This window comes from Eptatretus burgeri, chromosome 2, assembly GCF_056783735.1.
Source record: "Eptatretus burgeri isolate ZD-2024b chromosome 2, Ebu_testis_v1, whole genome shotgun sequence".
Classification (NCBI taxonomy): Eukaryota; Metazoa; Chordata; class Myxini; order Myxiniformes; family Myxinidae; genus Eptatretus; species Eptatretus burgeri.
Genome location: NC_140962.1, coordinates 117,197,786 through 117,215,165, shown reverse-complemented (window position 1 = coordinate 117,215,165; position 17,380 = coordinate 117,197,786). Strand labels below are relative to the sequence as shown.

Genomic DNA, 17,380 nt, shown 5'->3' with positions numbered 1-17,380 from the left:
ACACTCTGCCACTGCCACACTTCTCCAATTCGCCTTGACTCTTCTCCAACTCCCTTGACCGAAAAACTCTCTGTCGCTGCCACACTTCTCCAACTCGCCCGAGCCCCAAAAAAACTAAATTCGCCCCGCGCTCGGTGCTTTATAGTACGGCAGGAGAACCCATATGCTAATTTCTGGATCATTACGAGCTTGGGGGTGGAGCCACGCTCGCCCATTGGACGGAGAAAAAGGGGCGTGAATCTCCCCTGATCCTCGAATTTGCATATATCGATTCTTCTCCAACGCACCTGGAGGCGGGGCCAAATCGCCCCGCACTTGCTGATTGGACGGATCGGAAGTGGGCGTGTATCATTCCTGATCCGACTTTTCCTCGGAAAGGCCGCACTTTGTACCCGCGGCTCGGCGCGCGCCCTGTAGGAGTCCAGGACAGCCTGACGCTCGGTGCCCACAAGCGGTGCGGGAATGGCCGCAGAAGGAGAGGCGAAGGTGGTGGAGGGTCTAAAGTGGCGGTCCCTGGCCACGGTGACGCTTGGAATGGCGGTGATGCGATGTTTGCTGGAGCGAGCTGTGAGGGTAAAGGTCGTGGCTGTTGGCGTTGTTGTTGTTGTGAAGCGGCGTTGCGGTTGGTGGTTGTTGTGTGATGGCGGTTGAGATGTGGTTGGTTCAAAATAAAGATAGAACAGAAAAACGGCTATCTTAAAGGGTCGCAGCCCGAATGAATCACATTTATTCCCTCTAAACAACGGGTTTGGGGCTAACTACACATGTACTTACAGAGATATCTCACCTACGGGACCTGAATGATGGTTTGCGAATTTCCTCAACCACAACAATATATATATATATATATATATATATATATATATATATATATATATATATATATACATATATATAGCCTGGTGTTGGCGCAGTGGTAAGGGCAGCGGCTTGGGATCCAAAAGGTACTGAGTTCAAGCCCTGTTGGGCCACTGAATTAATACACCAGGGGGTTGACTCAGCCTGTCATCCTTCCGAGGTCAGCGAAATGAGTACCAGTGTACTGGGCCGGTGTATACCCCGGTTAAAATAGGTGTACCATATCCCTGTGTCGTAAGAAGCGACCAGGGTTGCGTCAGGAAGGGCATCCGGCATAAAACATGTGCCAAATCACGATGCGGATCATACTGATGATCTGCTGTGGCGACCCCTAACGGGAGCAGCCGAAAGAAGAAGAAGATATATATATATACATATATATATATATATATATATATATATATATATAATTATGTATATGTAATTTAAATACACTTTATATGCAGAAACAAGCACACACACACACATACACCATTTCCCTCTCAATGAATCACTCAATTGATTCACATGTCAAAATAAAATAATGTTCCCTTGTTATAAGATAATTCTATTTGTATTTTTCCTGCAGAATAATAAAGATGAAGTCATTAGAATTGCAGGGAACTTGCATGAAGATGCGGTGATATTGATGGACTTGCTACGTGAACGATTCGACACAGTACTCAGTTGGATGAAGAGTAGTAGTCCTGGATGAATATTGGAAATGACCACGTGGTTCTTTGTTGTCATGAAGCTGCGAACAACAGTGCCATTTGTTGCTTGTGCTGTGACGTTGTACGAAGTTTCATCGTTGCTTTTTTTGTGTGCCCAGTGTAAAACCATTTCATTATCGCGTGGCTCAACCAAGAGTATTTCTGGAGGAACAGGTACTGGGAACAAAGGACATGATGATTGTAACAGATAAATCATGTAATGGTTAAGAAGACTGCTTTAAAATAGCAAAATAGTATAAAATAAGGGTTCGCTGTTAAGTGGTTAAGTGTTCGTGGTAAATCTAAAAGGGGTTAAGGGTTAGGGATAGAGTTAAGGGTTTAGAGGGTTAAGGTTATGGGGTAAGATAAAAACCTTGGTAAAAACACAACAATCAAAAACAACAACAAAAAAAATCTTAAAACACAACAGCCTCAAAAATACAGATTTATAACATCCCTTCCAACAGCATAAACTCTCATTACAGGCATCATCATCGAATAGATGTATGATCACTTCAAGCTTCCCTCGATGTATCCTTTCGAGGAATTACCTTCGACAAGGGCCTAACCTGGAGCACCCATATTAAAAAAAAACTTGGTGCTGGATGTGCCAAAGGCGTTAACCTTCCACAAAGTCTTACCAGTACATTTTGGGGAGTTCATCATGAAAGTCTCCTTCTCCTGTATAAAACCCTGATCCACTCCCAATTTGATTACAACAATCAAGCCTTTTGGGACATGTGCAAAACACTCAGCCAAAATGATACGGTTGTGTCTGGGTGCTTTTAAGAGCATGCAAGTCTGTGCCCTGCTTGCGGAGGCTGGCGAGTTGCCTTCATCTTTCTGTTGGGAGGGGTCCAACTTGAGGTACTGGGATAAGAGCATTTCCGCCGGGGACAACCACACAGATAAAGCACTGTTCTTGGCCTTAAAAAAAAAATTTGTATACCCAGTCGAGGCTCATGTAAGGGCTTGTTGGGAGTATGAAGCTCTCGGCAAATCCTCCTTCCCTCCTCCTTTCGGACTGACGTGTGTGAGGGCAGCTAAAGAAATGGGTTTGGATTCTTTACCAGCTAATCCCCCGAACAAGTGGTAGTTTGGACCTCCTGGATTCTAGGAACGCCTCACATCCACCTGGATCTATGGGAGAAAACCAAAAGGGACAAAGTGGTCATAACGTGTAACCAGGCCATGGAATATATCAACACGGTTTGGAGCCAATCCTTACATGTCTATACAGATGGTTCTAAAGATCTGGTACTAGCGAGACCAGCGGCTGCTTTTTGTATCCCAGCCGTTAAGGTGATTGAGTCCTCTAGGCTTTCTGACCACCCTTCAGTGCTCTCAGCTGAACTCTTTGCTATTGTTCTGACCCTCGAATGGATAATCGACTTTAATCCCCTAAGCACAGTTATTTTCTCTGATTCGCTCTCTGGTCTGAAAGCATTGGAGTCCCTACAGTTTGGATGTAGGCAGGACCTGGTTCTTGAGGTGCTTCACTTTGTTAACATGGCCATTTGGAGGAGCATGCTCATTGACCTGTGCTGGATCCCTGCTCACATGGGAAATGGAGGCAATGAGGCTTGAAATCCATTCAGCCAAATCAAATGGGCACCAAGGTTTGATCTCGTCACCCCCATCCCTCTGAGCCCATTAGAACTCTCCAATCTAATTAGGGTCCACATCAACAAAAAATGGCAATCTCGATGGGTGACCTCCACCAAGGGTAGATGGTGTTTTAAGGTACACCCTTCAGTTGAGTCCTCTGTCTTGGTTCCTCGACTCTACCAAAGTGACCAGGGAATCCTGTACAGGCTCAGACTTGGACATTTTGCTCTATACACCAATTTACATAGGATAGGGTGTCACCCGATGGGGTTTTGCGAGCAGTGTAAAGTTCCTGAAGACCTGGAACACATTCTCACTCAATGCCTTCTGTATGGAGAATCCAGTTCACGTCTCTTTCATAGTGTCAGTGTGGTGAATTGAGGTGAATTGAGGGACATGACGCGGGATCACATGTTGTGCGTCTCGCGTATAAGGGGAGGTCTCTGCGGCACGAGTGGTTGTCCCCGGGGCATTGCCATTTACATCGGCTGTTCACTTGATGCTCGTTAACTGAAGGAGCTCATTGACTGGTGAGAATGGAGATTATATCGAACTCCGTGCTTACGCGGATTTATTCTGCAATGATTAATTGCCCATGTATACGTTACTGCTTATGTACTCCTAGCTGAACCTGTATTTCCTGGTGTGCCCGTAGAAGCGGCTCCAATCAAATGGAATAAAGCCTAAACACTGAAGGTTCATCTCTCGCTCTCATTACAATTTATTCCATTTGATTTTCTCGGCTCTCTCAACCAAAGATGGACAAGATCTACAAACCAGAGAGGTTCGACGCAGACCCAAACGCGACTGACGCAGAAATGAAATGGTCGCATTGGTTCTGTTCCTTCTCACACTATCTGACCATCATCGAGGAGGGAGCTGACAAATTTGCCGCCCTCGTGAATCATGTCTCGCCCAGCGTGTACAGGCTCTTCTCGGAGTGCGACACTTACGAAGCAGCGATCGACGTGCTGCAAGCGCTCTACGTGAAGCCCAAGAACGAGGTATACATACGACATCTTCTCAACACACGCAAGCAAGCAGCCGGGGAGACAATCGATCAGTTCCTGCAAGCTCTGAATCAGCTGGGAAAAGACGGCAGCTTCCGGGCCGTAAGCGCCGAGGAACACCGAAAGGAAGCCACACGGGAGGCATTCATCCAAGGACTCAGATCAGCCCACATACGGCAACGCTTACTAGAGAAAGCGCAACCCACTCTTGACAAGATAGTCGATCAGGCACGAGCGATGGATACGGCTCAGCAGCAATCTGAGTCATTTGGGACACCGATGCTGCTAATGAACGCTGCTACGGTGGGAACTCAAGGAACCCCACTGGCACAGACACAGCCAGACATAGGGGATGGAGAAACACCCGAGGAGCCGGATACCCAGACCTCGTCAAACTCCTCATCAACTGCTCCGGTTGGTAAATGCTTCTTTTGTGGGTACAAAAGGCATCCTCGTCAAAAATGTCCCGCCAGAGATGCCACATGCATGAATTGCGACAAGAAAGGGCATTATGCCAGGGTATGTAAATCTACTCTAAGGAGGAATAAACCCACTTCTGCGGCTCTCTACTCGCAAAATAAATTGACTGCAGCCTCCCCGGGGAATCTATCCAAGGCTATCATCAACGTACGAATTAACGGGCATATGGCTGAGGCACTGATTGATACCGGTAGCTCTGAAAGTTTCGTCAACAGCTCGCTAGTGAAGGGCAGGAAATGGGTAATCCACCCGACTGACAATACGGTATGCATGGCCGCCACCTCACTACAATCCCGCGTACGAGGGTACTGCAATGTTGAATTGGACGTAAAAGGGTACACGCATCGGGATGTAAAGGTACTGGTGCTTCGTGATTTGTGCGCAGACGTAATTCTGGGTCATAATGTCCTCAAGCAGCACACGAGCGTCGAAATACCCTTTGGAGGAAGCAAGCCTCGTCTAATTTTAAATGCGTTGACCACCGCGGAGGTGACATCCCCCCAGCTGTTCGCTAACTTGTCGCCAGTCTGCAAACCGATAGCGATCAAATCGCGGCGATATACCACTGCTGACATGAATTTCATCACTTCGGAAACCAAGCGATTACTGGAGGAGGGAATTATAGAACCGAGCGATTCGCCATGGCGCGCACAGGTGTTAGTAACCAGCAGTCAGAACCATAAGAAACGAATGGTTGTCGATTATTCCCAAACGGTCAATCGCTTCACCCAACTCGACGCCTACCCCCTGCCGCGCATAGATGAGATGGTCGAACGCGTGGCCAATTATAAGGTATTCAGTACCATCGACTTGCGAAGCGCCTATCATCAAATTCCCATCCGAGAGGAAGACAAACCTTACACTGCATTCCAGGCAGGGAGGCGCCTCTACCAATTCAGGAGAATACCTTTCGGTGTCACGAATGGGGTAGCTTGCTTCCAACGGGTTATGGACGACATCATCTCAGATGAAAACCTCGAAGACACTTTTGTTTACGTGGATAATGTCACAGTGTGCGGTAGGGATCAGAGGGAACATGATAGGAATCTGGACAGATTCTTGAGCATTGCTAGAAAATATAATCTGACTCTCAACTACGAGAAATGCGTATTCTCGGCAAGGTCAATTGACCTTCTCGGCTACACAATAGCCGACGGCACAATTAAGCCTGATCCTGAGCGATTGCGCCCGCTCCGTGAGCTTCCACCACCTCAGGACTTGCAGACAATGCGCCGGGTGATCGGGATGTTCGCTTACTATGCGAGATGGATTTCGCAATACTCCGAGAAAATACATCCCCTAGTGCATTGCAAAAACTTTCCACCAGATGCCGCTGTTGTAAGAGCTTTCCACAACCTCAAGGATGATATCAGTAAGTCCGTGGTTTTATCGATCGACAGCTCGGTGCCCTTCGTGGTGGAAACCGACGCTTCAAATCACGCCATAGCTGCTACACTTAATCAGTCTGGGCGGCCGGTCGCGTTCTTCTCGAGAACTCTCTCTAGAAGCGAACAGAGACACTCAGCGATAGAGAAGGAAGCGTACGCCATCGTTGAAGCGCTGCGGAAATGGAGACATTATTTACTGGGAAACCACTTCACGCTCGTTACGGACCAACGATCCGTGGCATTCATGTTTGATGGGAAAAATAACGGGAAAATTAAGAATGAAAAAATTATGAGATGGCGGATAGACCTAGCTTGCTACAGTTACGACATTGTTTACCGGCCCGGGAAAGAAAACCCTGCTGCAGATACCTTCTCCCGGGTCTACAGTTCGGCAACAATCAGTCAGGCTTTGCAAGACCTCCATGTGTCTCTGTGCCACCCAGGGGTAACCAGGATGGCACATTTCGTACGCAGACAAAATCTTCCCTATTCTGTTGAAGATATTAAACAAATGAATGCTTCATGCCCTGTTTGTGCTGAACTAAAACCCAGATTCTATGGCGCGGCTTCTGGCAGACTGATCAAGGCTACTTCCCCCTTCGAGAGACTAAACATCGACTTCAAAGGGCCCCTGCCGACCGAAACAGACAACAGATACATATTCACCGTTGTTGATGAATATTCAAGGTTCCCTTTCGCGTTTCCGTGCTCGGATATGACCTCGGGCACTGTCGTAAAATGTCTCTCTGACCTCTTCGCTATGTTTGGGAGACCTTCGTACATACATTCAGACAGAGGGCCGTGTTTCATGTCGGCCGGGCTAAAACAATTCCTATCAGAGCACGGCATAGCAACTAGTCGAACGACGGGTTACAACCCACAGGGAAACGGGCAGGTGGAACGGTATAATGGAGTTATTTGGAAAGCCGTAACTCTGGCGCTGAAATCGAGAGGACTGGGCCCCGAGCAGTGGGAGGTTACCCTTCTCGACGCTCTGAATTCCATACGCTCTTTGCTCTGCACGTCCACCAATGCGACTCCTCACGAACGAATGTTTACTCACCAACGACGTTATGTTGATGGTCAAACGGTGCCCAACTGGCTGACCCATCCCGGTACAGTGTTCATGAAACGCCCGGTACGACAAAGCAAGTATGAACCGCTGGTGGAGGGGGTCGAACTCATTGACACTAATCCAGAGTATGCTCATGTCAGGCTCCCGGATGGCAGGGAGACCACTGTGTCGGTTCGCCATCTGGCTCCCTCAGGTACTCCTCCCGCCGGTACACCACCTTCTGGCACTCCTCCTTCTGACATTTCCCCCCCAGGAACTCCACCGGGCGACGGGGCTGCCGCGTTCCACCCGAGAGCGATCGAGGAGTCATCCCCGGCACAAGTCGAGGCTCACCAAGAGGATCGGGAGTCTCCCTCAAGTGAAACTGCCGTTTACTCCCGGAGAGGTCGACGAATAAGGCCCCCTCGACGACTCAATCTGTAAAGGGGATTATCGGCATTCTCGCTGCTCATGCTCCTATATGCCCATTATATCATATATCGATGCTCATTTCCATGCTCCTACAACTCAAAATAATCACTGCTTGGCATGTATGCTTCTGTATATCTATTAGTCCGCGTTGCTTGAAATGTATACTCCTATAGTGCTAAAGCAATCATGGTGTGTAAGATGGGCCCCTAGTTACATTTTAAAGGTGAGGAGAATGTGGTGAATTAACGTGAATCGAGGGACATGACGCGGGATCACATGTTGTGCGTCTCGCGTATAAGGGGAGGTCTCTGCGGCACGAGTGATTGTCCCCGGGGCATTGCCATTTACATCGGCTGTTCACTTCATGCTCGTTAACTGAAGGAGCTCATTGACTGGTGAGAATGGAGATTATATCGAACTCCGTGCTTACGCGGATTTATTCTGCAATGATTAATTGCCCATGTATACGTTACTGCTTATGTACTCCTAGCTGAACCTGTATTCCCCGGTGTGCCCGTAGAAGCGGCTCCAATCAAATGGAATAAAGCCTAAACACTGAAGGTTCATCTCTCGCTCTCATTACAGTCAGAGTTGGGGATCCCCTGGTCGGGCGTACCCCCATTACACTTTGGTAATTGAAACAGAAGCATCCTCGACTCTACAAATCAGTCTTAAAATTAATATAGGAAAAGGGGAGAATAATATAAAGTCCCTAGCATATTTGATTTTATTTTTTGTATTTGGCTGTAGCCGATGACTCTGGGTGCATGGCGTTTATGGAGCCTCGCGGCTCTGATTACAGCAGTAAACACAATAACGACAAAGAAGATGGTGTCATAGACACTGCATCAATGGCAGTAAACTTCCAGAATTATTTATTATTTCATTTTTACAATATTTATTTTATTACCCTCATCAGACGAGAGGGCATTGCATTTGGGTCCATTTGTTTGTCTGTCTGTCAGTTCGTTTGTCCGCACAGAACATGAGTATTTTTCTCTGCAACTGCTCGTCAGATTGAAATGAAATTTTCACCAGGGGAGACTACTTATGTAGAATGTTGTAATGATAATTATGATGTCATAGGTCATGTGGTATGGCAGCCACGTTGGAAAAACAGGAAAAAATTTGGACCTCTATATCTCGGAAACTGCACGAAGGAAAAAATTTAAACTTGGCCCATGGCAAGTACTCCATGTTGGGAATGTGTGATATTTTTTTAATGATGTCATAGGTGACTTCGTTATGACATCATAGTTGCATATATATATATATATGTATATATATATATATATATATATATATATATATATATATATATATATATATATATATATATATATATCACTACATCTCATCAGTATGAACATTTGCGATGGTCATCTTGGGATAAATTGGTCCACAGAAAATAACTTGATCATATTGTCAGTCACGTGGTTCGACAGCCATATTCTTTTTATTTTATTTTTTACCCTCAAAAATCTTCTTGTCTGAAATAGTTTAACAGATCGAGGCGAAACTTTACAGGTGTGATCGCATATCCATGAGGAACAAAAAGTTCACACCAAGAATCACATGGTTTTGCAGTCATATTGGATTTACCCGACAACCTACAAAAAAAAATCTTCTTCTCCACAACGACTGGACAGATTGAGGGGAACTTCACACAAAGGTTCTCCATGCCTTGTGGATAGCAGGGTGTTCACAAATAATTGATAGGTTGCACGGTCTGGCGGCCAAATTGGATTGAAAGAAAATCTTTAAAAAAAATTATCTTGAACCGCTTCATCGATCAACGTGAAACTTCACATTTATGATCGAGTAACCATGGGGAATATCGGTTTAAAATTTTAACCTGACCGGACACATGGTCTGTTAGCCAAAATTATTTAATTGTTTGATCAGTTATTTTGGATTATTTTTTTTTTGAATAAGGCTCACTTACTTGGCTGTACCTGGATGGGTTTCAGGGTGGAGGAGTAGCAGCTGAAATCCGAATCCTATCCAGGTTCCTCTTGATGACTTCATCTTTGCTTTTTCTTGTTTGAGTTCCTTGTGATTACTCCAACGCAGGACTGTACCTATTAGGTCTTCCATTTGATTTGCATTGAATTTACTTTAATCCTGTTGTGAATTCAATTGAATAATAAGAAATGTCATTGGTCAGGGTCAAGTGTCCAATCAAAGCAGGGCATCTTGGTACGCGGTCATCACTGACAGCACTTATAAAGTGGCAGTTATAGTTTTATCTATAATTAATGATGTAACACACCAGAACATAAACACCACACAAAACAAGTCCTGGCGAGGGGCTGCAATCTCTGATTGCTCTTTCTTGTTTCAATTGAATTATATACTTTTTCTTTTTTTTTGTATACCTTGTCGAGGCTCGTATGATAGCTAACACACAACGCACAGCGAGGAGGGGGGGGGGGCATGAGACAAGAGGGGCGGGAGTGGGAAGGACAAAACAGTGGGGAACAGAGACATTAGGAGATCTGTGGAAGGGAGAGGGATGGGACGGGGAACATGGGGTATACAAGATGGACATTACAGGGATTTTCAGGAAGGAAAGCAGGGCACCCGAAGGAGATGGGGTTGGGGTGGATTAACGGGGGTAGAAAAGGTCGAGGATTTGGATGGGGGACGATAAGAGGTGGTGGTGAACAGATTTTTTGAAGGTCTGGAGGGAAGAATGGGATTGAACAGAGTGAGGGAGTTTATTCCAAAGATGGGAAAAAGAGTAATGAAAGAGTGAAGGTGAGCAGTGATTCGTGATTTTGGTAGTTTTACGAGAAGGGGGTTATTGGCGGACCTTGTGCGCCCTGTGGAAATATGGTGGGGACAAATCGCAGACAGAGCAGGGGGGAGACACGAGAGCAGATGGTAGAAGACAGAAAGATCACCAACCTGCCTGTGGTGAGAGAGGGTGAGAGGCCCAAAGAATCAGCCTTATCGCGGAATATGCCAATGATCAGTAATGCCTTGGTTTCCACAGCATGAAGCCGAGAAAGGTGGGAGGCAGAAACACCAGCCCAGAGGGGATAGAAATACTACATCAGGCTACGGACGAAAGCTTTGTATGTGGTCAGGAGCTCAGGTGGGCCGAGGAAGGACTTTGCACGACAGAGGATTCCCAGTCGCCGACTGGCTTTGGAGACCAGGTTAGAAATGTGGCTTTCCCTGGAAAGATAATGGCAGATAGTGAGACCCAGAAGCTTGAAAGAAAAGACTTCTTCCAGAGGATTGTTGAGAAAATAGATGGGGGGGGGGTTCCAAACACAGTGAGGTTCTTTCGGAAAGACATAGTTGAGAGTGTGAGATTTCTCAGGATTGAAAGACATGCTCAACGTGTTGGAGCAGTTTGTGATTTTACCCAGATCTGCAGTGAGCAAAGAAGCTGCTGCTTGCCAGTCTGAGGGATGACAAATGGTACGGCAGAGGGTGGTGTCATCAGCGAAGACAAAGAGGATTTTCCAGAGAGTCAGAGAGATCATTGATGAAAACCAGAAAAGAACAGGGCCCAGAACGCTGTCTTGAGGAACTCCAGCCTTGACAGGAAGAGGGGATGAAAGAACTCCATTTAGGGCCACATGTTGACCGCAACAGGAGAGGAAGTCTGTGAGCCATGAGTGGAGATGGCCTTGGATACCATAGGAAGAGAGTTTGGTGAACAGGGCAGGGTGCCAGACCATGTCAATAGCACGTGATATGTCCAGGGATATAGCTCTGATTTCATGTCTAGCATTGAGGACCTCCATCCATTGTTGGGAGAGCAGAAGCAGCATATCCAGGGAAGAGTGACTTGGTGTGAAACCAAATTGATGATTGGAGATCAAGGCATTGGAGAAGAGGAGGATTTAATGTTTGCAGCGATGAGGATTCCATAACCTTGCTGATAATTGGGAGAAGGCTGATTGGTCTGGAGTTGCAGGGATCTGTTTTTGCACCTTTTTATGCAGGGTGGTAATGTTTGCTGATTTCCAAGCAGATGGGAGATGACCTTGATTAAATGAGAGGGTGAATTGAACAGAGAGAGGGTGAGCAAGAGCAGAGGAGCAGGTTTTTAGGACACGTGGGCTGATGCCGTCTGGACCAGTTGCAGAATCTGAGTTGAGGTGTTGACAGCAAGCTCTCCACCTTGTCAGGAGAAAAGGATACAGAGTCCAGGGACAGTTGGGTGTGACTGGGTAAGGTGGGTACAGAAAGCAATGGGTTTCGAACACTAGATTTCGATGTACACACCGAGTTTAGGCATTCAGCCTTTTCATGTCCGGTATCAGCAGTGCGGCCATTTGAGGTGAGGGAGGGGATGGAGGGCGAACATACACCAGGAACAGATTTGATTAGACACAACCAGGATTTGGAGGAGGGAGAGAGGTTTGAGAGTTCAGACTTGAGATTAGAAAGATGTTGTTTTCTGGCTCTCCTGAGGGTAGACACACACTGTTCTGACCTTTATGGAAGAAACTGAGATTACCCTCAGTTGCGTTTACTTTCAATGAGGCAAAGGCAAGTTGTTTCAGGACAAATGCCTCACCACAAGCTTCAGTGAACCATGGGTGGGAGGAAGGGTAGGACAACTGAAGATGAGAGGGGATAAATCTGTGCATGAGGGAGAGAAAGTTTCTTTGAAAGAATTCCCACCCAGGATGAGTTGATGTTGGAGAAAGTAGTGATGGAAGTTTGATGGCTGCTTGGAGACCCTGCCAGTCAGCTTCAGTGAAATGCCAGACTCGATGGCACTGAAGTGGTCCTCTGATAACAGCCAGAGAGATGTCCACTTTGACAAGCACGTGGTCAGAAGAACCATTTGGCGTGGAGGAAGAACAGATATTTTCAGGGAAATTTGTTCAAATCAGATCCAGAAGAGGTGGAGTACCATTGGTTGTGATCCGGCTTGGGAAATTGACTGATTGAGTCAGTCCCAATGAGTCGCAGAAAGCTTTTTCTGAAGTGTCATGACAGGTGAGAGAGGTACCCCCACCTTGCCAACCCACATGATGACAATTGAAGTCACCACATATGAGGAAGAGAGAGTTCGAATGAGAAGATATAAGTTGGTCCATGTTTTCGGATGGTGAGGTGTAAATGGAGTCATCACTGTTTGGTGGACGGTACAGTGCACAGATAAACATGAGGTGCGAGTGGAGGGGAAGTGAATGCAGTGCACGGAGAGTGAGGAATGCATTCTTTGATGAAGAGAGAAACTCCTCCATCAGGATGAGGCTCAGGTCTGTCATACCAGAGGAAGGAGTAACCAGGGAGAGATACTTTTGAGTCTTGAGGGAGGAAAGTTTCTGTTAGGCAGATTTTGTCTGGTTTGTCAGTGGCAACCTGTATGGAAAGATCTGTAAGGTTTTTGCGAAGGCCCCAGATATTTGAGGTCCATATTTATTGAAGAGGGAGGGGAGGAGGCTTTGAGTGCAGGGGATGGGAGGGGAGGGGCAGGGTAGGACAAGGGAGGAAGGGGGGGAGGTGTGCTTTGAAACTTTGCCTTTCCTTTGACCTTTGACATCTCGGTACTTTTGACACTTTGCTTGTGGTGTGCAAGAGTTTTTGGAAGTTGTCTTCCCAGAAAAGTGGATCAGTAGATGTGGACCACTTGCTTGGCCACCTTGTTCCTCTGACCTGTCCCCATTGGACATTTTATGGAGCCATGTGAAAACTACTGTTTAATCATCAAAATCCCATTCGTTGGAGAAAGCTATCATCACAAATGCAATTCATGGCATCACTCAGCAGCAGAATTTAAAAGTCGGACTGAAAAATGTATAATTGCAGATGACAGTTATGTTGAAACATAAAAACGTTTGACTGCATTGCTTTAAAAGTTTATGATTTTTGTTTTCATGAACCATTGATAGTTTGTTTTTATCATGTGTGCATCAAAAGTTATAAAAGTTCAACGTTGCACAAGGACTTTATGGACACCATGTATGACACTGCACTGCAATTGTAAACAGAAAACCATAACTTAAAAACAATTATTTGGAAATCAAAAAGGTTTTGATTCGTCATATCATGTCGAAAAATAGGAAGTAAAACTTACATGTGTCAAACGTGATCGCAGAATGGAAGTCCCAATCACATTTAATTGGTAGTGTGATCCCATATGTTGCATCAGGTGTCAGTCCGTTGAACAGAACATTCAGTCCATTCTCAATGTCTCTCTTCTGCATAACTTTCTTGGTTTTGACATCGAACAGGGCCACCTCGCTTCGTGCATATCCACTGTCAGTCGTGTGCAAAAGTACCTTGACAAATGTGGTTCCAATGAGTCCAATTGACAGGGTCAGGTTGTTGGGTTGCCCTGGAGGATATAATTCCTTTAGTTTGTGCCATGATTCGCAGTGCAGCCCTTAAGGCAAATAAAGGTCTTAAAGATAGACTTCTTAACTGGATCGGTTAAAATGAAGGTTGGAAAGCACAAAACTATAAGCAGAACAATTGTGATTCAATCAAATGCTATTTTTTTTTTCTGAAATATGATTTTCACATTATTCAGTGTCTAAGGCTCATGGAGGAGAGTTGTACAAATATCACAAACAGGAAAATGGCATCAGAAAATATTCCTGTATTTTTCCAGAAATTGCACATGGCCACGAGAATATGATAAGCAAATCAACACAGGAAATACGAGAACAGCATTCGTTAGAGGGCATACCATTGAACTGTATGCAAGACTGGAAGGGTTATGGCTATTCACGTTACATGTACCGTTGTGTTGCCATTGCACAGCCTGCTCTCCATGCACACACCACCATGTTTCTAGGCCCAGTCAATGATTCACTGCAGCCCACGTTGCATTGTGTTTACGTGAGAAAGTGTTCACATCGACTTTGACCTTCAACTCAAAATTAATCAAAATCGAGGTAAGTGAATCACGTGAGTCAAAATATGTCTGCAACGAGTGGCCCTCCCAAGATGGCGATGGCAGCAACAAATTCACACTGCTCGTAATCTTTCCAGTCTTCGAGACAGTTCAAAGGTACATACCTCCACCAGGTAGACCAGTAATTATGTTTTCTATCCCACTGATAGGCCGGTTCTGCATCTGGACCTTAACCAAAATCTAATCAGCTTGTTCTTGTCACCTACCCGAATCAACCACCAAGTTGTGTAATAACCCATCCACAACTTTTTGAAATATGGTGGAAAATATGGTGTTTGGCCCCATCTATCAAGTGTGAAGAATCACTCTTAAAATTCCAGAATCTGGATCTGGATCTTCACTAAAATGTAAAGAATTCGTCCTTGTCACACACCCAACCTGTTACAGCCTGGCGTTGGCTTAGTGGTAAGGGTGGTTTCTTGGATTCCCAGGGTCCTGAGTTTGAGCCCCGTTGGCTGCTGAATTAACACCAGGAGGTTGACTCAGCCTGTCATCCTTCTGAGGTTGGTGAAATGAGCACCAGTGTATTGGTAATAGGGGCACTGCATCAGCAGCATGGCTGTGCCACTAACCAATGATGCAACCAGCAGCCAAAAAAGGCTGGGCATGATGGGAGGCTACATATATATATATATATATATATATATATATATATATATATATATATATATATATATATATATATATATATATATATATATATGCAGTTCTTTCAGAAAGTATTCACACCCCATCACTTTTGCCACATTTTGTTGTTAATGTGACAAAAGTGGTGGGGTGTGAATACTTTCCTCCTGCCGCCCAACGCCACCTCCCTGATCCAACCTCTCGACCAAGGGGGAATCTCGACTTTGAAAACATATTACACCCATCGCACCGTCGCACATTTAGGATGCGATGGACTCTGACACAATATATATATATATATATATATATATATATATATATATATATATATATATATATATATATATATATATATATATATATATATATATATATATATATATATATATATATATGTACACATAATCATGAAACGGTAAGTGTGAGGAAAGCAAGGGAAAATACATAATGTCTTACTTAACATTTTCCATTGCTTTCCCAGTACTCATCAGAGAGCAGGAATTTGGGATTTGGCTGGTGTACCTGCACACAATAGCCTGCTTCGAAAGTCATCTTGGGGTCATTCCTGCACACAAACTAAATGCTCGCAAATAGGACAGATGGCTTCCATAGTTTTAGAAAAGGCAACATTCTTCATGATGCCACACCTTGCTTCATAAGCACTCAGGTTGGCAGTTTGTAGTCAGATCTTAATCCATCAGAAATATAATATATAAAAGTGCGTTACCTCTCTGCTAACTTATTCATCTGTATAATTAATATAAAAATACAACACTGGAATCACTTACATCCATCCTCCTCCTCTTCTTCTTCTTCTTCTTCTTCTTCTTCTTCTTCTTCTTCTTCTTCTTCTTCTTCTTCTTCTTCATGACTGCAATCATTGCTTTCACAGTCGTCGTTAAAGAAACAGTCTAAGAAAAACAATATGAAACCATATTTATCAGAGAAATATAACTTGTTCGACATGAACATTAATACAGAATTAATGATTCAACATCAACTCATCCTGGGAATTCTTTCAAAGAAACTTGCTCTCCCTCATGCACAGATTTATTCCCTCTCATCTTCAGTTGTCCTCCCCTTCCTCCCGCCCTTGGTTCACTGAAGCTTGTGGTGAGGCAGTTGTCCTGAAACAACTTGCTTTTGCCTCATTGAAAGCAAACCCAACTGAGGGCAATCTCATTTCCTTCCATAAAGCTCAGAACAAGTGTGTATCTACCCTCAGGAGAGGTGGAAAACAACATCTTTCTAATCTCAAGTCTGAACTCTCAAACCTCTCTCCCTCCTCCAAATTCTGGTGGCGTCTAATCAAATCTGTTTCTGGTGTATGTTCCCTCTCCATCCCCTCCCTTACCTCAAATGGCCGCACTGCTGATACCGCATGCAAAAAGGCTGAATGCCTAAACTCGGTGTTTGCATCGAAATCTTGTGTTTGAAACCCATCGCTTTCTCTACCCACCTTACCCAGTCACACATAACTGTTGCTGGACTCTGTGTCCTTTTCTTCTGACAAGGTGGAGAATTTGTTGTCAAACCTCGACTCAGATTCTGCAACCGGTCCAGACGGCATCAGCCCACATGTCCTAAAAACCTGCTCCACTGCTCTTGCTCACCCTCTCTCTGTTCTATTCACCCTCTCATTTGCTCAAGGTTATCTGCCATCTGCTTGGTAATCAGCAAACATTACCGCCTTGCATAAAAAAGGTGCAAAAACAGATCCCTGCAACTACAGAACAATCAGCCTTCTCCCAATCATCAGCAAGATTATGGAATCCATCATCGCTTCAGACATTAAATCCTTCCTCTTCTCAAATGGCCTGATTTCCGATCATCAATTTGGTTTCAGACCAGGTTACTCTACCCTGGATATGCTACTTCTGCTCTCCCAACAATGGATGGAATTACTCAATGCCGGACATGAAATCAGAGCCATATCCCATTATCCCTCGACATATCACGTGCTTTCGACACGGTCTGGCACCCTGCCCTGCTCACCAAACTCTCTTCCTCTGGTATCCAAGGACATCTCCACTCATGGCTCGCAAACTTCCTCTCCTGTCACAGTCAACGTGTGGTCCTAAATGGAGTTCTTTCATCCCCTCTTCCTGTCCAGGCTGGAGTTCCTCAAGGCAGCGTTCTGGGACCTGTTCTTTTTCTGATTTTCATCAATGATCTCTCCGACCCTGTGGAAAATCTTCTTTATCTCTTTATATCTTTATTTGCACAAGGGTTGAGCAGACCTATATGGGCACCACATACACACACACACACACACACACACACACACACACACACACACACACACACACACACACACACACACACACACACACACA

The 17,380-nt window shown here is 45.1% G+C and overlaps 1 protein-coding gene across 1 annotated transcript in view; it reads right to left on the bottom strand.

Moving 5' to 3' along the window:
* LOC147032903 (uncharacterized) overlaps positions 1-17,380 on the bottom strand; it is a 56,543-nt gene that overhangs the window by 27,790 nt on the left and 11,373 nt on the right. The window contains exons 3-5 of the mRNA XM_085870924.1: positions 15,833-15,955; positions 13,575-13,835; positions 1,467-1,727 (exon numbers count right to left, since the gene is read on the bottom strand). Of these exons, the coding sequence (XP_085727050.1) occupies positions 1,467-1,727; positions 13,575-13,835; positions 15,833-15,955 (645 nt within the window). The remainder of the gene's footprint in view (positions 1-1,466; positions 1,728-13,574; positions 13,836-15,832; positions 15,956-17,380) is intronic.